The sequence below is a fragment of the Diceros bicornis genome, chromosome 11 (assembly GCF_020826845.1).
Source record: "Diceros bicornis minor isolate mBicDic1 chromosome 11, mDicBic1.mat.cur, whole genome shotgun sequence".
NCBI classification, from domain to species: domain Eukaryota; kingdom Metazoa; phylum Chordata; class Mammalia; order Perissodactyla; family Rhinocerotidae; genus Diceros; species Diceros bicornis.
The window spans coordinates 31,342,367-31,367,844 of record NC_080750.1 but is presented as its reverse complement, the minus strand read 5'-3'; the positions used below and the strand labels follow the sequence as shown (position 1 = coordinate 31,367,844).

Here is a 25,478-nt window from a genome sequence, read left to right as displayed (position 1 = left end):
GTTTGTCATTTCTATGTAGAACTATTTGCTGTCACTGAATTCTTCTTACTTGTGTGTTTGAACAACCACCACGCTCTACCTTCATAATTCCCTTAGATGATTTCATCTGTCTCTAAAACTAGCTTCTAAACTCCTTGAGAGGAGGGCCCTGTCTATTCCTCAGCGTCCAGCACAGGGCCTAACACAAACTAGGCAACTATATATATGTAAATAAATAAACTGATCTTCTTTAAATTTTTTTGGACGTTAAAATTTCTAAACTCTGTTTCTTCCTACTATCGTCCTGACCTCTCCTTGGAGTCTCTCTCACTCTTTTATGTGCCCGACACACATTGCCCTTTAGAATCTTCCAAAAGTCCTGGGAGGGGTGTCATCACTCCAGTTTTAAAAAGAAAACTGTGGCTCGGCATTGTTAAAATCATCCACGTGGCAGGGCTGAGATTCTAATCCTGGTTCATCTGCTGGCAAAGCTCCCACTCTTCCACTCCAGCACATGGCACTTCCCCTCCAAGCAAATATGGAAGATGGGGAAGAGGGAAATATCCTTAGGACAGGCCACAGGAAACTAAATACCACAGGCTGCGACTCCACAGGGAATTGATTTTTAAAATAATAATGCCAGCCTCCATATGTAATGGGTCATGTGAACCCCCTATCATATTTTGAAGATTCTTCACCCTTCACAGATATGTAGAATATATTTTTGAAGAGTTTGCCTCCTTCTCAGTCATGAGAATAGTTATTTAGGTGTGTATTGTGAAGAAAGGACCTTTGCTGAAGAACTGAAAAGGCATCAATTTTAAAAAACTGCAATCAATGTAAAATAAAAAATACAATATGGATAAAATTCTGTATATCGAAACTTCTCCACATTAAACTTTTACTAAGCCACAAAAATATGTATATGCAGGAGGAATTTTATTTTCAAATATTTTAATTCATTTTTTAAAAGTCAATGGAGGGGCTGGCCCCGTGGCTTAGCAATTAAGTGCACGTGCTCCGCTACTGGCAGCCCGGGTTCGGATCCCGGGCGCGCACCGACGCACTGCTTCTCAGGCCATGCTGAGGCCGCGTCCCACATGCAGCAACTAGAAGGATGTGCAGCTATGACATACAACTATCTACTGGGGCTTTGGGGGAAAAAAAGGAGGAGGATTGGCAATAGATGTTAGCTCAGAGCCGGTCTTCCTCAGCAAAAAGAGGAGAATTAGCACGGATGTTAGCTCAGGGCTGATCTTCCTCACACACACACACACAAAAAAAAAAAAACAAAAAAAACCTCATTGGAATTCCCTTTGAACATGCAGTGCACATTACCAGCAAGAAGCTAAAGCATGTCAAGGCTGAGAGCTTTGTAAGGAAAGTCCAATTTGCTGACATTCAGAGAAATGGGACATGCCATTCTCTGCTGGGGCTGCTCTTCATTTTTAACTCAGACACACATATTGCATTTAAGTCAAATCCGCTCCTACCCTTTATGAAAACAAGAATACCTCCCTACACCAAAGAACCCTAGGGAAACCTACTAATTCTCTCTGGCCTGGGCTGCTTGGCTGATGGAGAGAGTCCCCCTCAGGCCAGGACTCACCATTAAGCTGTCTTCTGGTGATATTTCAAAAATTATTTTAGGGAGCTCGGTTTACTCTGGGGCATGTTGTATTAAGTGAGACCAACATTTGGAAAAGCAATTTGGCCATCCTGCGTGTGTTAATAACTTCGAAACTGTTCGTGTGCTTCGATCAGTCATCTTCCTTCTGGGACTCTATGCTGAGGCAGATGACAGGAAATTGTCATTTGGATATCTTAGGCACCTTGAACCGAACATATGCAAAACTCTTGATTCCTATCCCGACCAGCTCCTCCTGCAATCTTCTTCATCTCAGAAAACGACAACTCCATTCTGCCAGTTGTTTAGACTCCAAACTGTAGAGTCCTTCTGGAACCCTCTCTTTCTTTCCTACCCCATTTCAAATGCACCAGAGAATACTGTTTGTTCCATCTTCAAAACATATGGAGGATCCAGTCACTTCTCCCCATGTTCATTGCCACCTTCCTGGCACAAGTCACTGTCCTGTTTCCTCCATTATGGTTATAGCTCCTGATTATTCTCCTTGCTTCCATACTTGCTCCAATACAGTCAGAACAAGCTTTTAAAACACGTCAGACTATGTCACTTACCTGCTTAAAACTCTCCAAAGGTTTTTCCTCTCACTCCGAATAAAATCCAAATTGTTCTTACCCTGGACTACAAGGGCCCATATGACCAGCCTCCCATCTCTCTGACCTCATCTCCTTTGCTCTTTCTCTCTCTCACTCCTCTTCATCCTCAGTGGTTTCTCTGCTATTCTTCAAGCACATCAAATACGATTTTGCCTGAGGCCCTCAGCTCCCTCTTCCTGGTACAAGAAGTTCTCCAAATATACACAGGGGTCCCTCACTTCTTTCAGGATCCTGTTCAAAAGTCATGTCATCAGAGCAGCTGATCCTGATGTCAAATAGCACTTTATATAAAAGTAGGTCACCCTCCCTCACTCTGCTGCCTTTTTCTTCATAGCACTTGTTATTACCTGGACTAATCTAAAACTTAAAAATTTTATGTCTCTCTCACCCCAGAATGTAAACTCTGTGAAAGCAAGAACCTTATCTCTTTTATTCCCTATTGTCTACCCAGCTCAATGGTTCAAGTAATACTACTGGGAAAAAAGGAGAAGTCGTGCTGGAGGAGAATCATTAGCACCAAGCTGGAAATAGATTAATATCCTCCCTTCCCCCAAAAAAGGTGGAGTTTCAACTTTTTATTTTATCATGAATTGGATTTCAACTTCTCTGAAATAGTGGCTAGTGGAAACAAAGATTTTAGAGATTATCATTATTTTTTTTCTGAACCATTTAAGAGCAAGGTGCAGACAGATTGCCTCATCACTGCTAAATACTTCAGTGTACATATCTCCCCCACAAGGACATTCTTCTCCGTAGCTACAATATAGTTATCCAAATCAGGAAATTATCATTGAGAAGACACTGCTGTCCAATCCACAGACCTCACTCAATTTTTGCCAACTGTTTATTTTTCCTGTCTGGTCCAGAAGCCAATCCAGGATCAAATTTGTTGTATTTAGTGTCATGTCTCTTAAGTCTTCTTCAATTTGAATCAATTAGTTATTCTATCTTTCTCTGTGTCGCCTAAAATTAAGAGTTTTAAAGAATACAGACCTTTCATTTTGGAGGATGCCTCTCAACCTGGGTCCATCCAATGTTCCCTCATATACGGAGTCAGGCCGAGCGTTCTTAGCAGGAATGCGACAGAAAAGATGCTGTGCTCTTCTCAGCACATCACATCAGAAGGCATGTGATGTGACTCGTTCATGAATGGTGATGCTCATCTTGATCACCTGGGCACTTTGGTGTCTTCCAACGTCTCTTCAATAAATTCATCATTTCTCCCCTTGTAATCAATAAGTATTTTTCAGAAGATACTTTGAGACTAGGCTAACATCCTGCTTCACATCAAACACCCACCCACCAGAGTGATAACTGATTTCTATCAATATTATTAGCCGGCATTCCTCCATAAGGGGAGCTGTCCCTTCTTCCCATTTATTTATATATTCAGTTAGATTAGCATGGACTTATCGATTCCTGTTTTATCCAATAGATTGTAATCAGTTACGATCATTATTTATTTTGGTGCTCAAATTGTCCCAGAGTTGGCCAGTGGGAGCTCCTTTCAGCTGGCTCATGTGTCCTTTTGGCATGTTCCCATCCTGCTTTGAGCACGTCACTACAAGAGCTTCCGAGCTCACTTTCCCAGTCCAAGCCCTGAAATCAGCCCTGTTTCCTTTTAATGGAGGATGGTAGATCTTCTGGCCACCTGATGTGTTCATTGCTTCTAGCCTCTGAATGAAGATAGCTATGGTGCATTTTTATATGCACACACACACACACACATATATTTTTTAATGATTTCGCACTCATTTTTAACACAATCCAACATCTCCAGGTTCTTTATAACTTTCTTTCTTTCCATACTTGTAAATTCCTTCTCCAACACTGAGAAACCTCGCTCCCATTATATTCAGTATTTTATTTATTTGCCCAATGCCCCTGTAATTAATCAATCTCCCAGCAGGATGCTGCTTCCTTGATCCTGCCATCTCTTCAGCCTCTAACTTTTCCAAGGGAAAGAAAGGGTAAAGGGTAGTCATACATTCTGAATGACACAGATTCCCCAAGTGTTATGGCTGGAGAAATATTGCTGAGATAGAGGTTTGGGGAACTACCTTGGTTTGCTAAGGCATCTGTACAGAACCTAGCTGGGGGTTTTTAGCCACAGGACTCCTCCAGATCTCTGGTGGCTCAGGAACCAGCAGCCATGCCGTCTCCACTTTTGCCTTTTTGGCATTAGGCACTATAAAAAGCACTGTCCCAATTGCCTAGAAGCCTATTTTCTAAAATGGACAAGTTAGGAAAACACACAAATCCAGCACATCAGATGCCAAAGAGACAAATTCTCCTAAGTAGTTCTTCTTGTGCCTGCCTCTAATTTGGGTATAGCTGGGATTCTTCACTCGCCCCTAATAGCCAACAGTTGTTTGTACTGCTGCTGGAAAAAGAGAAGTTGTGCTGGTGGGCAGTCATTAACAAAAAGCTGTAAATAAACTAAGGTCCTGGGGAAAAGGTGGACTTTTGTTTCCATCATGAATCGGGTCCTGGGCTGTATGAAAGAATGCCAGGTGGGAAGTACAATGTGAGTGATTAAGAGCTATCATGCAAATCATTTTAGAAACTTTATACAGCAGGTATCCCCAGCCAAGGAAACTGTTGGTGTAAAAGGATAACAACTACTCAAACAATTAATTGGTAACGAATTGTGCTGTGTCACAGTTTTAAGAACACTACTCTAGAGGGGCTGTATTCTCTGCTGACTAGTTGTGATCTCTATGCACAACTGGAGAACACACTATAAACAATAACAACCCAAACAAACCTCCCTTGCCTATTGATGCTGAGTCCTGTTACCTGTCATGACAACCAGAACAAATACAGTGAAGAAATATCTCACCCAGTTTCTTATAGAGTTAGAACACACTCATTCTATAAGAAAACAAATGTCACATATTTGCTTCCAGATGGTAGAAAAGAAGCCTATTCCTATACTCACCCTAATAGAGTCGTCCCTAGATCAGCAGCATCGGCACCAACTAGGAACCTGTTAGAAGGGCATATTCTGGAGCCCTACGCCAGACGTACTGCATCAGAAACTTTGTAGCGGGGCCCATCAGTCTGAGTTTTAACAACCCCTAAGTGATGCTGATGCACACTTAAATTTGATAGTCACTGCCCTAGATATTCCAGGTGTCTGCTGGAAGGACCTTGCGACCCACCAGCTTTCCCTTTTCGCCCTAGAATGGGTAATTGGGGAGCTCACTGCAGTTCCTCCCGCAAATGGGAAGGTTGTTTACGAGAGGCACACACATTTCGCTACATTTAAGGCGCAGGAAGTTGTTCCTGTACTCTAGGTCAAGGGGTCGCTTCCCCTTTTGCCTCCACCTGCACCAAATCGCCGACTGGGTTGAATTTGAGACCCAGCAGGGGTCGCTGCTGCCCACAAAGAAAGACCGAGGGAGCGTGGCAAGCGAAGCCCAGAATCTTTGACATCACACTAAGCTCCTCCTTGCACGCACACATTATACACACACACAAACATATACAGACACACACACAGACGCCGTACTCCTCTCTGGCCGCTCGCTCCCACTACCCCCGAGCCGGCCCCTCCCGCGGCAAGCGTGTGCCGGGCGCAGCCACCCGGCGAAGCGAGGAGCGAAGCGCCCAGAGCCCGAGGAACCGGCGCGCAGCAGTAGCGGCCGCCGCGCCTGCAGCCGGACTCGCTCGCCCGAGCGCTCGGCGGCGGCGACGGGGACACCCAAGGCAGCACCCCGGGCTCCGAGCAGCCGCGCCCGCGCCCGCGCCCGCCGGGGCTGGAGGGCGCAGAGCCGCCACCTCGCACGCTCCTGGCCCTCCTGTCACCCCTATGAGAGAAGGAGAAGCCGGTCGAAGGAGCAGGACGCTCGGCAGCTGGACTCCTCTGCAAGGCCGGAGCGCCCCCTCCTCCTGCGCCCCTCCGGGGCCCGTAAGCGAAATGCAGCCGCCACGCTCCGGCTGAAAGGGGAAGGGGCCGGCACCATCCGCTCGCTCGGAATCCGGTCTCCGCGGCGACTGCGCGTCCCGGCCGCGGCCCCTCGGGCCCGGGAGTAAGCCGGAGGAGGAGGAGGAGGAGAAGCGGCCGGCCGGGGGTTGGCCAGAGCCGGAGGGACGGGGCGGGGGGAGGGCGCGGGGGGCGGGGAGGGGGCCCCGGCGGATAAAGATGGCAATGTCTCTCATCCAAGCGTGCCGCAGTCTGGCTCTCTCAACATGGCTGCTTTCCTTTTGTTTCGTGCATCTGCTCTGCCTGGACTTCACCGTGGCCGAGAAGGAGGAATGGTACACCGCCTTCGTGAACATCACCTACGCCGAGCCCGCGCCGGACCCCGGGGCCGGGGTGGCGGGCGGCGGCGGCACCGAGCTGCACACCGAGAAGACCGAGTGCGGGCGCTACGGAGAGCACTCACCCAAGCAGGACGCCCGCGGGGAGGTGGTCATGGCTACCTCGGCCCACGACCGCCTGGCCTGCGACCCCAATACCAAGTTCGCCGCCCCAGCCCACGGCAAGAACTGGATAGCCCTCATTCCCAAGGGCAACTGCACGTACAGGGATAAGATCCGGAACGCGTTCCTGCAGAACGCCTCCGCTGTGGTCATCTTCAACGTGGGCTCCAACACCAACGAGACCATCACCATGCCCCATGCAGGTGAGCGGCCCCGGCGGCTGGGGGGCGGGCGCTGGGGTGGGGAGCCCGAGGGGATGGAGGCGCTGAGAAGGATCCCGCGTCGGCCTTCTAGCTCCTTTCTGGAAAGTGTGCTTTGCGAAAGGCGCGTCTCTGTTCCCTGGACCCGCTAAGTTTTGCTGCGCGTCACTTCGTAGGGTTTGCAGAGAAGAGAGGACTAACTGTACTGGGGGGACCAGAGAGTGTTCCGCTTAGCATAGCGCCACTTGGACGAGGGTTCGCCGAGGTGGGCTAACTTTTCCGAGGAGGATGTGGAAGGTGGGGTTTGGGGGGCGGGGCTCGGACATTCTCGGTTAGTGACCGGCCCCGCACCTGTTTGGAACCGATAGATCTGATAACTCAGCTCTGTACTCGGGTATGTGCATCGAGTATATTCCTGATGTGGGCGTTTGTGTGTCAAGAGGTGGGTAGAGTTGCTGGTGCTGGCAGCTCACTGCCGCGAACTCGCTCCCTAAGTCGGGTTTCAGTTCTTCCTGGGAGATTAAGAGTCCCCCCGTGCCGGGTTGACGCACGTCATAAATAATATTGACAGTCCGTGCTCTGCCAAGCTGTCATCTGGAAAAGCTGAAAGGTGGGCACGATGGTAAATCACAATCCTCAACAAGCCAAGAAAAGCATGGTGGCCATAAAGTTATGCCTACTTTTCCAGTACTGTATTCTCCTTTGCCTGATGGGGAGGTTCAGTACGCTGAAGGTTTTCTTTCTGGCGAGAATGAGAGGATTTCAGGGTAGAAAGAGTAAGCTTTTCTTAATGATCACAGAGTGCCAGGACCAGAAATACGATATTGTCCTAAAACTCGCTGTTTATCCCTATGCCTGGCATAGCAATGCTTCCGCGGTAGGAACAAACAAACAAGTCCTCCCAGGCTTGTCAGCATAAGCAGCATAAGCAGCAGCACAACTCAGCTGACTCCTTGAGTCCAGGGTTGCTCCTTATGTCTGTGTGCCTGAGAAGTGGGCCCTCCTTCCCCAGAGGGGTTCCTGAGTTGAAGCTATGGCATCCAGAGGGAGAAGGAGGGCATAGGAATGACAGATGCATTTTCTGACTGGAGTCGCCTAATCAAAAACATTATTGAAATCTGGCTTTTAAAGAAAATAAACAATAGACTACTGAAATGGAACACCAAGCTTTGGCTACATTTGCGGGGAGGGGGTGCATTCTTTGGGGACAAGTTTTTATTCTGAGAGCTCATGTCACCTACTAGTGAAAAAAAAAAATACACAATTGGTTTGCCGCTGGTAATCCACACCAGCTGTTTCAGACAACGAACTTGTCAACCTTAACACAAACAGGTGGGGTGGGGAAAGTTCAATGCTTCTTACACATAGGCCAGAAACATGCAGTGTGTTAGTTAGTGAAGAGGAGAAGAGACAGTTAACAGAAAAGTTCGGGTGGATCATTTAGGAACATTTGATGTACTTTCTTGAGCTCAGCAGTTTTGTAGGGGAACAGATTGTACTCTGACTCTGAGTTGTAGGAGCACTACTTAAACTTTTTGATATTCAAGGATTTGGAGGACTATGGAAGGGCACTTTAAGTCATCTAAAATATCTTTAAATAAACATTTAATAGCTGGACCTTGATGTGCGGAGGGGTGAAGGAGGGTTTTTTTTGTTCTTTAGACTCCAAGAAGATTGTTAGCTGACTTTGCAGGGTTCTTTAAATGTTTCTTTGTGCATATGCATGAAATCTTAACCTCAGCTTCTTTGCACACAAAGAGGCGTCATTTGTTCCTGTCTAAAAAGGTTCTCCCGAACTGCCAACACATTGGATCAATTAATGGCTCGCCTGTTTTTAAGGAAACGGTGAGCTGATTTTCCACACAAATGATGCTTGATTAAGACAAAGACATAGTGGGAGTAAAGGGCTTAGTAACCGTTTGCAAGTTAAGGACTAAAAAATGTAAAGGAAATTCTCTACTCTCTAATTGTGCTGTTGCCAAAAATGTGTTAATGCTGTATCTGCTAATACCCATGAAACTTCCATATTATCATTTGACATATTGCCACGTTAGGAGACGGTATTCACTTTAGTCAGAGATTGCATTGATTTCTGCTAAAGTCTCATTATAAGGAGATACATGATGAGGTAGCTTGGCTAACCCTTCTCTTTCCTCTTAAATTCTGCCTGAATCTCAAACAGTGCCAGCACTGGTCTGGCTGTCAGTGTCTTACTCTTAGCTCCAGAACTTGAAGGCTTTACTTTTTCTAGTTAAATTTGAGTCACATTTCTAAATTCATCTTAGAAAATGGTGTGCATTTTAGACGCTAATCAAATGTTCTTATTTTGTGAAGATGGAATGCAATATGCCAGAAGATCCTTACATTTGTGAACTTTTTTTTTTTTGTGAGGAAGATTGGCCCTGAGCTAACATCTGTGCCCATCTTCCTCTAGTTTGCATATGCGACCCCGCCACAGCATGGCTTGATGAGCGGTGTGTAGGTCTGCGCCCAGGTTCCAAACCCGAGAACCTCAGGCCACCAAAGCTGAAGGAGCAAACTTAACCACTACGCCACCGGGCCAGCCCCCATTTGTGAACTTTTTTTCTTTTTTTCCTGAGGAGATCAGCCCTGTGCTAATATCTGCCAATCCTCCTCTTTTTTTTTTTGCTGAGGAAGACTGGCCCTGGGCTAACATCTGTGCCCATCTTCCTCCACTTTATATGGGACGCCGCCACAGCATGGCTTGCCAAGCAGTGCATCGGTGCATGCCCGGCATCCGAACCAGCGAACCCCAGGCCACCACAGCAGAGTGCGCACACTTAACCGCTTGTGCCACTGGGCCAGCCCCTATGTGAACTTTTTAATTCAGAATCTCCAAAAAGTTAACATCAGCCTTTGCATTTTTTTTTTTTTAATCTCACCTCTCCTCTAGATCCTTTATTTTCAGAAATGATAGCTTTCAGGTGAGGAGAAGGTCTGACTTGAGAGTTATGCAACCCATCATGTAATATCTGTGCATTTGGGGTGATATGACCCCAACACACCCACTATCTTGAAATTCAGTTAAATAGAAATCATTCCCCCTTCCTCTTTCCATATAGCCTTTCTTTCTGATATTTTTTTCCTTTCCTGCTTAAATGCTTTTGGGTTTCTGCCACTTCTGCAATTATGGCTTCTCATTTGCAAAGACACAGATTCTCCTGGGATAGCCTAGTAGTTTTACTTTGTAACCAGTTTTTTAAAATCTTTTCTTAAATATGACAGCTTTATTGAGATAATTCACATCATATAATTCACTCATTTGGAGTATACAATTTAATGGCTTTTACTAGACTGACAAGAGTTGTACATTACTCACCACTAATTCAAAAAGAAACCCTGTGTCCGTTAGTAGTTACTCCTCATTACTCTCCAAGCCCCTAGCCCTAGTTAACCACTAATCTACTTTCTGTCTCTATGTATTTGCCTATTCTGGACATTTCATATACATGGAATCATGTAATATGTGTTTTTTTTGTGTCTGGCTTCTTTCACTTAGCATAATATTTAAAATCTACCAATGCTGTAGCATGTATCAGTACTACATTCCTTTTCGTTGTCAAATATTTCATTGTATGTATACACTACATTTTATATGTTCATCAGTTAGTGGACATCAATTAGTGGTTCTTTGCACTTTTTGGTTATTATGAATAATGCTGCTATGAACATTCATGTACAAGTTTTTGTGTGGACATTTCTCTTGGGTATATACCTAGGAGTGGATTTCTGGGTCATATGGCAAATCTATGATTTACTCTTTTGAGGAATTGCCAGATCCTTTTCCAAAGCAACTGCACCATTTCACATTCCCACCAGCAGTATATGAGGATTCCAGTTTCTCCACATCCTCATCAACACTTGTTACTATCTTTTTTTTTGGCTTGAGGAAGATTTGCCCTAAGCTAACATCTGTGCCAGTCTTCCTCTACTTCATATGTGGGTTGCTGCCACAGCATGGCTGGTGAGTGGTGTAGGTCCACGCCCAACCCCAGGCTGCCAAAGCAGAGCACACGAACACAACCACTACGCCACCTGGCAGGCCCCTGACTATCTTTTTGATTTTGGGTATCCCAGTGATTGTGAAGTGGCGTCTTCATTGCGGTTTCAATTTGCATTTCCCTGATGACTCATAGTTACTTTTTAACACAGTCTTAATTCTTTCTCTGCTTTTCATTTTGCTCCTGTTCTCCTTGCTAGCCATTGTTCTTTCAGCTCATACACTTTGTGTCCTAGGGAAGAGAGAGAGAAAGAGATTAACAGAGAAAAGAGATTCTCCCCCTCCAATAAAAAAAAAAATGCCTATGGACCAGAGATTTTACGTGTCCCGTATAAAGGGATGTGAGGAAAGCTTTAGTGCTTTAAAGTGCGTCTGCCCGGGTTTGCCTTGGGAAAGAGCAACAGTGGGGACCAGAGTCAAAGCTACAGAGGAATGCAGCCTCCACCTGGTGAGAGCCCCAGAAGTGAACTTTCAGCTGCAGGTAAAGGCAGTGAGACCCAGATTATCTCCTCGGAGCTTGTCAGATACCTGTGAACCTCCTTAGAATATACTTTGAGGAAAGTGATACCAGAAATTTCTAGAGTCCATTTGGGGAAGGGGTTAATTAGGAGTGTAGTCTCTAGAGCCAGCCGCTTGAGTCTGTGTCCTGACTCTACTGTTTTCTCACTGTGGATCTTTGAGCAAGTTACTCAAGCTCTCAGAGCGTCAGTATCTTCACTCGTGAGACCAGGGCTAATAGTATCCACCTCAGTTGGTTGTTATGTGGATTAAATGAGTTATACATGTACACTGCTTACATCTGTAGCTGGCACGTAGCCGTCAATAAATGTTAACTTTGTAAGCCTTGTACACAGTGACACGCAGGAGCCACAAATTGGATCATCAAACGCCCAGGGCTCAGTGAGGCCCTGGCAGCCTTGGGAAAGCTCTTTATTTCCCCTTTCGTGCTTTAGAGGCCAGAGCAGTCCTGCCAATTTCTGTCTATGGTTTCTGTGATTTGAGACAGGGTGTTCCAGCTCCCTCTGCTTGGTGAACATTTTAGGATTCTCGTGTTGCGTTTGTGCTTTCTCTTGGCTTAAATTGAAATCTCATCAGGAAGGACCTAAATGATAAACATGGTAGATCTATAAGATATGGAGGTGGTTATGACTGTGTTGTATTGTTGAAGAAATGATACATTTTCTTTTTTTCCTTTTTTTTGGTGAGGAAGATTAGCCCTGAGCTAACATCTGTTGCCAGTCCTCTTCTTTTTGCTGAGGAAGATTGGCCCTGGGCTAATATCTGTGCTCATCTTCCTCTACTTGATACATGGGATGCCGCCACAGCATGGCTTGATAAGTGGTGTGTAGGTCCGCTCCCGGGATCTGAACCTGCGAACCCTGGGTTGAGGAAGCGGAGCCCGCAAACTTAACCACTACGCCACCAGGGCCAGGGCGGCCCGCTTTTTTTCCTTTTTTAACGAGTGTCTTTGCTATCTTTTTGTCTGTTGCTAGTACCTAGTTAAAGGGAAGGGAAACTAGAGTCTAGCTGTCTAGGAAGAGCTTTTGAGAGACTGGGTGCCTAATAGTGACTTAGAGACTGAGGAAGGGAAGAGATGTTTGCAGTAACTCTCCAAAGAATAATCGCAGCCCTTGGCAAGGAGGAGCCCAGGATGGAGTATCCAGCCCAGGTTGGAGGAGAAAATGTGGGATACTTACTGAGGCTCTTTCCTGTGTAGGTGGGTGCTAAGAGTTTAATTCATGGGTTCATACTACATTTATGGCCATTACTTTAATTGCTAACGTCCACCTTTGCTTTAGCACTAGCTGCTGTAATTTTTTTCTTTGCAGGACTCATGTTTTTCTAGAATATTTATGGTCAGTTTTGTTTTACATTTTCCTTTAAGCTCTGTCTTTGGTTAGTAATAAAATTGCCCGTGTAGCGCTTACTCTGCGTCAGGCATGTTGTAAGCACTCTAAGTGTCTAAGTGTATTAGTTCATTTAATTTTCACAACAATGCTGAGACAGGGACTGTTATTATCCCTATTTCACAGACAAGAAAACTGAGGCCTAGACAGGGGAGGTGACTTGGCCATGCAGGTAGTAAGTGGTAGAGCCGGGCTTGCAAGCCTAGGCAGTCTGTCTCCTGAGTCTGTGCTTGTGACTACTGCTCCATGTACCCTCTCAACTTGAAAAGATACTATAAATACTACATGTGGACAGTGATAACTCGATACAGGAAATAATCTAAAGCTGATTCCTATTTCAGAATACCTTAACACGTCTATAGGCCAAATGCACTGCTGACTTACAGACTACATTTGTGTCAGGGGAGAAATGGGACCTGATGTTTGGGGCTCTCCTCCTCCAGACCTACCTCTGATGAACCATTTGGCTTTGAGTCAGTCACTTTTTCTATCCTGGGCCTCAGTTTTCTCATAAAATGAAAGGTTTGGATTAGTTGATCTCTAAGAGCTGTTTGAACTCCACAGTTTATTCCTTATATACTCAAAAAGCAGGATATTTTTACTAAAATTGAGATTTCTGGCTTCTCATCAGAAAATCTGACAAGGGCCTGTGTTCCTGCCCGGCAGCAGGTGGCTGGAGCAGAGCAGTGTGCCCATTAGTTGGCCCAGCTTGCCATTGCTTATGGTCTCGCTCTTGGCCTACTCCACTCAGTTATGCCCCTGCCTCAACCCCAGGGCCTATGTATTTGGAGATTATGGAGTCAAACTAGGGTTAGTGAGGACAAGTTACAGAAAGCAGACTTGGTTTAGTAAAGGAAAAAATTCGTAAGGACAGAACTGTTGAGAAATGGAAGAGGTTTCCTTGGGAAGTGAAGCTTTCTCTTGCATTCAGATGGAAACTGAAGCAGAGTGTTGTGGAATTGCTGAACATAGGATTCATGTGCAGGGTTCCAATAGGTGATGTCTGAAGGGCCATCCCAAGCCTGAGAGTCCATGATTCTCTATCATTTAGATACTTAAGAAACATTTCTTAAGAGCCTCAGTTTCCAATTCATTTTTCTCTTAATTAAGATACATACAGAAAAGCTATCATTTATGCTTGGTCTTAATCTCCCAGGCCGAAACAGTCTTACCCGCCCCACTGAGTTTGTATTTATTTATTTATTTGGTGCTAAACTGTACGGCTTCACCTGTCTCTCTACTGGCAGACAGATATCCAATAGCCAGGAATTCCAGACCGTTATTAAAAGCCATAATTCACGTCAGTATTGAATAACATTATTGGCAGCATAACTTAATATGGTCTGGGCGTTTCAAGAAACTGTATGGCTTGTTTACTCATTTCAGGTCATAGAAATACATATATGGGGGACTTCAAAGGAATCCTACCTTCCACCTTCTAATCCTTAGTAAGAATTCCATCCTCCTCTCTGCTGATGCCTTTGTTCTTCAAAATCTCCTGACTTCTCAAAAAGGAAGGAATTTTATGACCAAGAAATCTGGAAATGTTTAGAAAGAACCTGGTACTTTATAACTCATTCTTCTAGTTTTTTAGAAAGAAGTAATTATGCTTCTGATGCAACATTAATTTGTTTAGAAACCGGTCTCAACTTTTGAAGAGAAGGAGCTTAACCATTATTGCTGAATTTCTGGACGTGAAACTTCGTATATAAAGAATTTAGATGTTGATAGCCCCTGAGAGGCTTCAGTTTATCCCCAGAAGAGATCCTTCATCTTGTATATACTTTAAGGAGGATCTTCACTTATTACTGAGTGGCTGAAGTGATGCTGGAATTCTGTGTATTTGGTAATGTAAATTGAGAGATGCAAATCTGAATTAAAATGAAATTCAGATCCTATTCAGATTATCTCAGCTCTTGAGGATTTTGTTGGTAATATAAAACCCAGAGAAATAAAGCAGCCTTGTGCTGTGTGGTTGTTCCTCTACTAAGCTGCAATTGTGGTAGTTCTGTTAAATGGAAACCTTGTCTATAGGCATAATATAATCTTTTAAACTTTGAGGAATTAATCAATTGGCAGTTTAAGGTAGGATAAGTGTGCTTTATAGATTGAAGTCAGAATATTAATGATTATGGTTAGATTTAGTTCTTATTTTTTTCTGCATAAAAGAGGAACATTGCATATCTTTTACTGCTTCAAAACCATTGTTTATAAATTGATTTCTCTAAGTATCATTAAAAAATTCTTGTCTATTGTGTAACAGTGGTATTTAGAAAATCTTTTTCAGTAGAAATAAGCATCATTTGTCATAAAATTAAAGCTTACGTATTGGATTGTTAAGCTTTTTCATATTCAATGTATGAACTTTTATTTCATAGTAGAGATTTTTTAAAACTTTAAAAGTGTTTTTATATTAAATATAAGGCCTGTTCATGTTCTTGCCAGGCAAAGATATATAATGAGTACATATATTAGGTAAAATCCAGGAAATATAATTGTTTCTTAACCAATTCAGCCTGATATCTCTCCATTATAAATGGTTTTTTACACGGTCGCTTTAAGCACTATTGAAAAGACAAAGATTTGAGGTTTTTCAGAGGTGTTGTCGGTGTACATACGCATGCCTTTTTTTCCCCTTAAATATTTCTTTTTCCCAGTCCCCACTTTCTACAGAAGATATTCATCTGGCCATTCTGTAGCTGATTACACCTGCATCAGTAATTCCAAATGACCCAAAGAATAGTGGAAGAGAATTTTCCCCTTTATTTATCAAGAAGATTCTTGGAATGTTCTTCCTCCCAGATACTCATAGGACCGGCTGCCTCTCTCTGGTCCCTGCTCTTCTGTGACCTCATCACTAAGGCATTCCCTAGCTGCTCTATTGAAAATAGCAGCATCCCTCCCCCACTTCTCATCCCCAGCACACCCTGCCCTTCCCCCTGCTTCATTTTAGTGTCTTGAACATGTTCATTATCTGTCTCCTCCCACCAGAATGTGAGCACCACGAGAAGCAGGGCTTTTAGACAATTTTTGTTCGTGATCAAGTTCCCCAAGCCTAGAACAATCCCTAGTGCATGGAAAGTGCTCAGTAAATATTAAGATCTGTTAAATAACCTGGGGAGTGGAAAGACGGGCTGTTAATATGTTAGTCTCTAATTTCATACAAAGATATTCTGTGACACCAAAATAACTTTTCTTAGCTTTTGATTTGGATAAATGAAGTCAGAGAGATTTTAATTTGAGTCTTCCACTAAAATGTTTAGTCGTTTTGTAGAATGTGCTGTGAAATGGGTACCCGGTTCGTGTCCTTGGTCTAAGGGGGAAAAGACATACTGGTAACAAGCAGGACACAGACTATCAAAAAAGTTGTAACCAAATATATTTCTGCCTATGTGTTTATTGTCCTGCAGCTTTATATATCTATATATATCTTTTTAGATATGACATGTGCCTTATAAAAAATTTTGAAAATATGGAACATTTAGAAAGAGAGATGACAATCATCAGTAACTCAACTACTCACTCAACTCTAGTATTTTTTCATCATGTGGATACATATTTTTCTACCAAATTGGGAATATATTACATATGTTGTTGTAGCTTTTTTTTTTTGGCTGAGGAAGATTCGCCCTGAGCTAACATCCGTTACCAGTCTTCACCTATTTCGTATGTGAGCTGCCATCACGGCATGGCCACTGATGAGTAGTATAGGTCTGCAGCTGGGAACCGAACTTGGGCCACCGAAGCGGAGTGTGCCGAACTTAACCACTAGGCTACAGGGGCTGGCCCTTTTGTAGCTTTTTTAAGTTTAAGGGTATATTTTGAAATTTCCTTGATGTTTCCATGATATTTCTATGCTGTTTCTGCTTTTCCCCTACATAAACAATGTTGCTGTAACCATCTTACGTACCTAAAAATGGATGCACATCTATGATGACTTTCATAGGTCAAGTTCCTGAATATGGCACTAGTTAGTTGAAGGCTATTCATGTGTACCTGTAGAGCAAAGTTTTTTAATAGCCGGTTTAGTGACATCTTCAGATAGATGCTCACTCAGTAGTATGGCTCTCCTTTGAAGGACAAAGAACATCTGTCAGTTATTGGTACTGCTGATGGTGCTGCTGCTGCAGTGTTCTAGCACGGCTTTTCTCTATCACTTTGTTCCAGGCCAGACTAGTTTGGCAGCTGGGGCAAGACAGAAGATAGAGAATCAGAAGAAATGAAGCCTCGGTGATAGAATCATCAGGATTACCACTAGTGAAACCCCCCACTGTTCCCTTACATTCATCTATGTCTTTGGAATGTTAAAAGCAAATTGAACAGGGAGTTAGGAAACGAGTTTCAGTTGTGGTTCTACCTCAAATTGGCTCCACCGTTGGCAAATCACTTCCCCCCTCTGGGTGTCATTTTCTTTCATTTGAAAATGATGAGCAGGAGGCTTCTGGAGGGGGACTTGGTTTAGATCAGTGATTCTCCACCCTGGCTGCACATTAGAATCACCTGAGAAGTTTAAAAATTACAGATGCCTAGGTCCTACCTGCAGAGATTCTGATGTAATTGGTCTGGTGGAGGGAGGGGACTCTCCAGATGATCCTAATGTGCAGCCAGGGTTGACAACCATCACGCGGGATGAATCTGAAGTCCTTCTCGGCTTCTTATATCCCAGGGTTCTTTATTAATTATTTTAAAAAATAGTGCTTTTTCCTTTGACGATATCAAAATCCTACATGAAAAAAGATTTTTTTAATTTCCTAAGTGTAATGATTAAAACCATGATGGTATGTACAGTTAAGTATTACCTCAAGACATGACTTACTGAATCACTGATAATAACTGGATTTTGGAGACCAGCAAGAAGACAAACAAATGACAAACATAGCAAGTATAGGAAAGCACACTGACTTCTGTAAAACATAAAGAGTACGATAATGATTAGACATTTTAATTAAGTTGGGTGAAATTTCACTGATATGCTAAATGTTCATTATCTTGATCATAGGCTTCTGGCATAAGAGATAGAGGTTACCGTGGTATTTTTACCAAGTAGGAAGTTCCCCATTTCGCCCATCCTGGTTGTCATTACCCAGTTTGAGAGGCAATATAGAGTGGTGGTGAAAAAGATGATTCTGGTCCACAATTGACCTGGGTCTGGACCCTTGATAGTCACTTGCCTAGGGAGACATAAAGTAACTTAGGGCTGGAGATAGAAATTAGAAGTCACTTGGTTAGTGAGAATGAGTTTCCACCATTCTAGGATGTGAGCACAGTAGAAGAGGAGCCACCAAGAGCTGGAGGTCTTGCTGGGCGGAGAGGGCCCGGGAGCTCAGGAATCAAGTGGTTAACCTAAGCCTTCAGGTCTTCCCCTGGGAAATGCCTCGTGTTATCCATCAGAGCTGTTGTGAACTCTTACACTATATAATGAAGTAAAGGGGCAACTGATCATTTGATACATGTTAACTGTAATTATTGTCAAAAGAAAGTATTTGGAATATGAGTGCATCTTGCCACCTCTGTGATCACCAGCTGAGTCCCAGCTATCATGATCTCTGCCTGGACTGCTGTTGTCACCTGCAGCTGATGCCCGGCTTCCGTTCCCCACCTAGTCTGCTCCTCATGCAACAGACAGAATGAACTTTTAAAAAGCAAAGGACATCACTTCCCTGCTCAGATCTTTCAGGGGCTTCGTATCTTAGTTGGAACCAAGTCAAAGCTCTTGCTGTGGCCCCCTAGGCCTGACCTGTTTTGGTCCCTGCCTCCTGTCCAACCTCTTTTTCCAACCATGCTTCCCCTCACTCACTCTTTTCCAGCCCCTCTTGCTGGTCCTCAAATACGCCAAACTTGCTGCCACCTACTGGCCTTTGGAACCCTCTTTCCTCCAATTTTTGGATAGAATTATTATTTATTCATCCAGCAAACCATCTCTTTATGCTTCTGAAATATCTGAGAATGACTTCCAAACAAGAATATTTGGTAGCCATTTACCTATTGTGTGTTCGTTTAACCAACTCATTACTTTTCAAGTTCAACTTGCTCTTATGCCACCGGTACCCTGAGGGAAATATCTTCCGGCAGAGTACAATTTGGTAGCATTATAGAATCATGGGGTTTTATTACCCAAGTGAGCAGGGAGAGTTACCAGTCACCACCCTCAACTTTTGCAGATTTCCTCCAGATATTTACATGGCTCACCCCTTCATGTCATTCCTGACTCGGCTCAGTTGCCCCCTTCATCAGAGGGTAAATAACTTCATCTGCTACTCATTCTCTCTTCTCTTATTCTCCCTTGTTTTTCTTTATAGCATTTATCACTACTTGAAATTGTTGTATTATTTTATTTATTTATTGTGAGGAAGATCAGCCCTGAGCTAACATCCATGCTAATCCTCCTCTTTTTGCTGAGGAAGACCGGCTCTGAGCTAACATCTATTGCCAGTCCTCCTCCTTTTTTTTTTTCCCCCAAAGCCCCAGTAGATAGTTGTATGTCGTAGTTGCACATCCTTCTAGTTGCTGTATGTAGGACGTGGCCTCAGCATGGCCGGAGAAGCAGTGCGTCAGTGCGCCCCCGGGATCCGAACCCGGGCCGCCAGCAGCGCAGCGCGCGCACTTAACCGCTAAGCCAGGGGGCCGGCCCGTTCATTCATTTATTTGATTACTGTCTGTTTCCTCTGTGAGAAGATAAGCTCCACAAGGGCAAGGTTCTTGTCTTGTTAACAGCTGCATTCCTAGGGCCTGGCGCATAAAAGGCATCCAGTAAATATCTATTGAGAATATGAATGGATAAATGAGTGGTAGAGTGTGTACGCATCCATAATTCTCAGGTGCATTGCTCACTTAAGGGATGCAGTAATGACTTTATATTACATACGCTTTATTTGCCTTGTGTTGAAGGCAAGATTTAATTTGAGTGATTAAAAACTTCATTCCTGGGGCTGGCCTGGTGGCATAGCGGTTTAAGTCATGCATTCGGCTTCCACAGCCCAGGGTTCGCAGGTTCGGATCCCGGGCGCGGACCAACGCACCGCTTGTCAAGCCGTGCTGTGGTGGCGTCCCATATAAAGTATAGAAAGGTGGGCATGGATGTCAGCCCAGGGCCAATCTTCCTCAGGATAAAAGAGGAGGATTGGCATTGGATGATAGCTCAGGGCTAATCTTCCTCACTAAAAAAAACCCAAAAAACAAAAACACCAAACTTCATTCCTTATCCTGTGCACAGCAGAGCTATTCTTACTGGGCTTGTGCTAAGGGATTCATCTACTCTCTAACCTGAACTGAATCCTTGATAAGGTACCTCCTTATAGGTCCTTTCCAGCAGCTGAGAATAGTGACTAGGGAAAGGCTGGTGCCCTGAGCCCTTTCTCCTTTGGCTTCCCTTTAGGAATGTTAGGAGGTCTGGAGCTGGAAGCCAGTAATTATCTCCTGACATCTTCTATTATCCTACCCATGTTTCTGAGGAGACTGGGTGCCTTCAAGCAAGTGCTTCTCTGTTCTGAGGAGCTTTGCCTTGGAGGTCTGCAAGGGGACTTTTTAGATAATGGAATAGAAATGTCCTTTGGAGTCAGCTCTTGTCAAACAGAGAGAAATCTGAAAGTAGGTGGGCATAGTGCTGCCTGGATGTTTTCACTGCGAGTTGGGTATCTGGGAGACTTGATATTTCAAGGGAACCTTACTGTTACTGGCAGGAAATCTTACAGGTTGATGGTAAACCCTACCTGTAGAGTTTGTGTATGAATGTGTCTCTCTATGTACACACTGCTTCATTCCAGAAGAATCTGAAGTTAATGGGACAGGAAGAAGGATGTCAGGATTTCTCTCCAAGAATTAGCAAATGACAAATGACCAGTGAGATATGCCAAGTTGTGTCCTTCAGGGCAATGAGAGAGAGCTCAAGATTCCCTTTAAATCGGAATAAGAAAAGAGGAATTGGTTAAAGCAATTGTTTGTTGCAGCAATTGAAGTTGGCTCTAGAATGAACTTAATCTCCTATATATTTGCATGCCTTTACTTTTTAGCTCTGAAGAACTATATGCAAAGAGAGTTTGAAGCAATTAAGTGGTATTATCCTTATCAGTTTAATAGTTCATTTCTAAAGAAAATAAATATACTGTATCATTATTTTGTTCTTCCTTCCTTTCATAAATGCATTTATTATATGAAACTGATTCCATTTTATTGAGATTAATTCCTTACCTAGCTGTCTCTCCTGCTAGACTGAGAGCTTCCTGAGTGAAGGTGGCTTATGCACCCAGCCCCTTATGCTGGTAACTAGCACAGGTTTCTTGAATGATGCCCCAGCTGTGGTAATAGCTAATTGTTCTGATTGATCATGACCCATCTTGATACCATTTACCTGGTCGGAGTACCTGTAGTTTAGACCAAGTGGTTAAAGGAAATAATCAGCATCTATAAGGCTCACGTTGCAAACACTAAACCTACTCAGGAGAGTAAATGTCCCTCTTACAGGACCATGCTCAGAAAAAGCATGAAGTGATGCTTTATTACAATCCAAGTTCTGTAGATTAGAAAGTCATTAGTCACTTTCATCCTCTTGACCTTTGTGACTATCTTGAGAAACCATTCACCTAATCAAAACTCGATTCTTTTAAATGAGAAAGTCTTATTCTCTTTGGTAAAATTAAATGACTTGTAATTTGGCTTACTGCTGTATACAACTAATCAACTTTCTCTTTTCTATTGAGATACTATATTAAGTATATCTTAGCTTATTACTCATAAGAAGACCTTTGTATTTTATTAATTTAGTCATACTGTTAAAAATACATTACATTGTAGGTAAGATGGAAAAAAGCCATTTTCTTTAGTAAAGCTAATTATAATTCATCTTGAACCATTACAGAACCATGAGCCTGCTCTCTATTTTTATATTTAGTCTTTGAAAAGGTGGCACATAATTACTACAGTACAGTTTGTGCACCCCAGAATAAGTGATATTTTGGCATTAAAATGAAATTTATAAGTAGGTGAAGATGTTGGAACAGTGCGTGCTGTCAGTGTTGTGTTAAAACAATTGCGGTTCATTGACTCCTGCAGATGTATTCTGCTGTGTTTCCTGTTTGCAGTTCATCACAGTTACACTAGAACAAGTTAAGAACACAGAAAAACAGCTCAAACTTTGGCCCTTATTTGATTGATTTGGTAACTGAAATGGGGCATTGTTTTTCAAAGGAACAGTACCCCTGAAATCAGCCATTACCTCACCTGGCCTGTGTGGTAAGCACCATGTTGCTAAAGAGATGTTTTGTCATGCAGGGAGACTAATTGGGGGGTCACTGTCATGGAGCATTCATTCCACTGTCCTGTGTTTCTGGGTGAGTCTCAGCCCCAAATTTCATCCATCTTTTTCAGAAGAATGGGAATTTCTGGTGAAGCAGACACACCTCCCTTCTGTAGCTAGCAGATAGTTTGAATAAGATATTATTTTAACACCACGTAGCAAGTCATCCATAACATAAGTGTACAGTGTTTGCCGTTATTTAACATGCTCCAGGCTGAGAAAAACGTGAGATACGAGGAACCCAGGATCATCCAAAACTTGTTGTGTTCAATTGCCAAGGTCAGAGGTCAGCAGGGTTCAAATGCAAGTGAGTGTGACATAAGCCTCTCCACCTGCCAGTGCCTTGTTGTCTAGCAACTCGGTGATGGATAAAGTCAGACTGGGCCTTGGTATTCATGAGCGTAGGGCCATACAGCAGTCCTGACACCAGTTCCCCAGGGACCAGGGCCCGGGGATCTCTGACAAAAGAGCTTCAACTGAGATGACTAGGTGACAGCTGGGGAGCCTGTCAGCTGCCACTATGTGACGGACACATTGGCCGTTCTGAATAGCCACTGGGCTCTGCTTCTCTCACACCCTTTCTTCTCTTCCCATGGGAGACTACTGAGGAAAAGTCTCTCCTTTTTTGAATAAGCCGAGAAATCCTCTCTGCAAAGCACCTCTTGTGGTTCCAGGCTTATATATTAAATTCATCACCTGTTCGTTAGAGGAACTCAGCATATCTTTGCTGGATTGAATAAATATTAGAAGGAAGAGAATTGACACTCATTCTGAACACTTAAGGCTCTAGGCATTACATTAGGTGTCTTTCATCCTTTACTCCTTTCACAGACCCTGTGAGTTGGAAACTTGCCCAAAATCACAGATGGACAAAAGCAAAGCTAATATTTTAATCCAGATCTATATAAATTTCACCTATTGTGAAGCATGTAGGGTTTCTTTGACTTTCTACTAATTTTTATGTTTCAATGTATTTTTTTACAAGGGAAAAAAATAAACTTCAAAGATGATAAGCTGTCTGGAAACATTGTTTCCCTTAAGAATTAGATAACGATAATTTGCCATTGTTATTAAATTTATTGTATATTTGCAGCAATGCAATTCTTTTGAACGAGAAATATTTCTTATTAAAATATAAGGTATAAATTACTATGGATCTAATTATTCCACAAGTCAAACCTTGCCCCCTGTGGATATGGTAGTATCTTTGGTATATTATAGTCTTTGTATATTTTGGCTTAAAGAATAGTTATAGTTCTCAGAGTGACTTATTCCCATTAGTTAAAAATGATGATATTCTTAGAGAATTGAGTCAGGCTCTTGTCTATTAATGCTCTTAAAGTAAAAAGGTCTAGGGCCCGTCCTGGTGGCGCAAGTGGTTAAGTGTGTGAGCTCCGCTGCAGCGGCCCGAGGTTCGCCGGTTCGGATCCTGGGCACGCGCTGACACACCACTTGTCAAGCCATACCGTGGCTGCAACCCATATAAAGTGGAGGAAGATGGGCATGGCTGTTAGCCCAGGGCCAGTCTTCCTCAGCAAAAAGAGAAGGATTGGCAGATATTAGCTTAGGGCCGATCTTCCTCACCAAAAAAAAAACTAAAAAGGTCTATGTAAATTTCTACCACTAAATGTTATTTTTACTTTTATAAATAAATTATTCCCTTCACATTTATCCTACTGTGATTTTCCTAAATTTGGAATTACTGTTAACATTTGCAAACCAATACCAAATCCTATTTACCTGAAAAATATTTCAAATCCAAAATAAAAGAATGGCACTGTTACTGTCATTATGGGAATTAAAAATATGTGTGTATACATGTGTATATAGTATATAGTTTAGAATTTTAATTGGATTTGAATGATGCCTGATTCACATAATCCCAGAGCAGTTTTGCTTGCTCATTAAGTTGCTACACCCTTGATTTTAAATAAGATTTTCTTTAATTGGGTTTGTGATTCCTCATGCTTGGTAATTCATCTATTTTTAGTGTTCCCTTTTGTTGCTTATTTTAACGTAAATCCTAGTACTTTCACTTGTAAGATTCTCATCAGTAAGTGTTAGTATTCCCTAAAATATTTTCTTGACATATAGACATTGTTTTACCCTGAGAACAAATCTCCCCAAGTGCAAGTAGGCCAAAAAGACCCTCGTAATATGAATTTATGTCTGCCTATATGTCAATGTATTTATAATTTTTTTCTCTCTGTATTATCAAAATTACCCAGATACTACTTACATTATTTTTAAATTAACCGCAAAATAAAAACAGACTCTCCTGACATATATACTTAGGAGAGAAACTCCCTTGGATGTTATCTGTGAAAGATTTAGGGACCACTTCCTCTGGATCAGAATTCTCAACCTTGGCACTATTGGCATTTTCACCCCAATAACTCTTTGTTGTCCTGTACGTTGTGGGTTTTGTGAGTGCTGGTTCATTTCTGCTCTGTCCTTGCTTCTAGGGCATGGCCCTCCAGAATTTTTACCAGGGAACCTCTTCCTTCACAGATCCCGCACAGCAGTTTTTGTCCTCCGGTACTCTGAGACCGTGGAAATCGCTGTTTAGCTTTTTAACTTCTTAACAGCCGCTTTCTGATAGGTTTCAAAGCATCTTGCCCTGCTGATGAGCAGCATAGGAGTCATCTAAGACCTCAAGAGGAAATGCTTGCAGAAACTTCTCACTACTGTGTGGTTCCTTTTTATTCTGGTCCTTGGCCTCTCAAGTATTAGCAACTTTGGTAGGTGTGAACTCCAGTTTTTTCCTCCCCAGCCCAGTAAGACTGCAGCAGGCCCCAGGTGGCTGTTTTCTTTGGTCACTAAGGGTTTGAGACCCAAACTGGCAAATTCTCTGAGGCAAATAAAAAGCAAATGTAGGGCTCACCTCAGTGTATTTTCCTTCTTTCTGGGATCTTACTCCTCATATCCTTGTTGCCTTGATTACTGTTATAATTTTAAATAGCTATTTGTTTTTTTAATCCACTGTTTATTGTTGTTAATGGAGGGTTATTCTGTTCCAATCAGCTCTGTCATAGACAGAAGAAGAAATCAGCCTGTTTATTTTTGCTTATGCAGTTCTATCCCTAGGATTGCCCTAGGATCTGCCATCTGTTGTCTTGCCCTCGAGGCCATCTTAAATGCTACCTCTTTTCTGAGGAATTTCCTTTTGCTCCGTCTAGATGTGAACTCCTCAACGTTCTCTGATAGACTTTTTGTCTGTACTTGTTTTAAAGCATTTACAATATTTTGCCATGAATCCTATGTTTGTGTATACCCATCATTAGATTTAAAGTGACTAGAGGGCAGGGTAATTCCTTATTCATCCTTGATTCCTTTGTACCACCTAGTACAAAGAACAGGACCTTACACAGAGAAAGCATACGCTCAGAATATGTTTTATACAACTGAAA

At 43.0% G+C, this 25,478-nt stretch overlaps 1 protein-coding gene across 1 annotated transcript in view; it reads left to right on the top strand.

The window, feature by feature from the left end:
- Positions 1-6,367: 6,367 nt before the first annotated feature.
- The window catches only part of RNF150 (ring finger protein 150), a 246,556-nt gene continuing 227,445 nt past the window's right edge, over positions 6,368-25,478 (top strand). The window contains exon 1 of the mRNA XM_058550117.1: positions 6,368-6,851. Within this exon, the coding sequence (XP_058406100.1) occupies positions 6,368-6,851 (484 nt within the window). The remainder of the gene's footprint in view (positions 6,852-25,478) is intronic.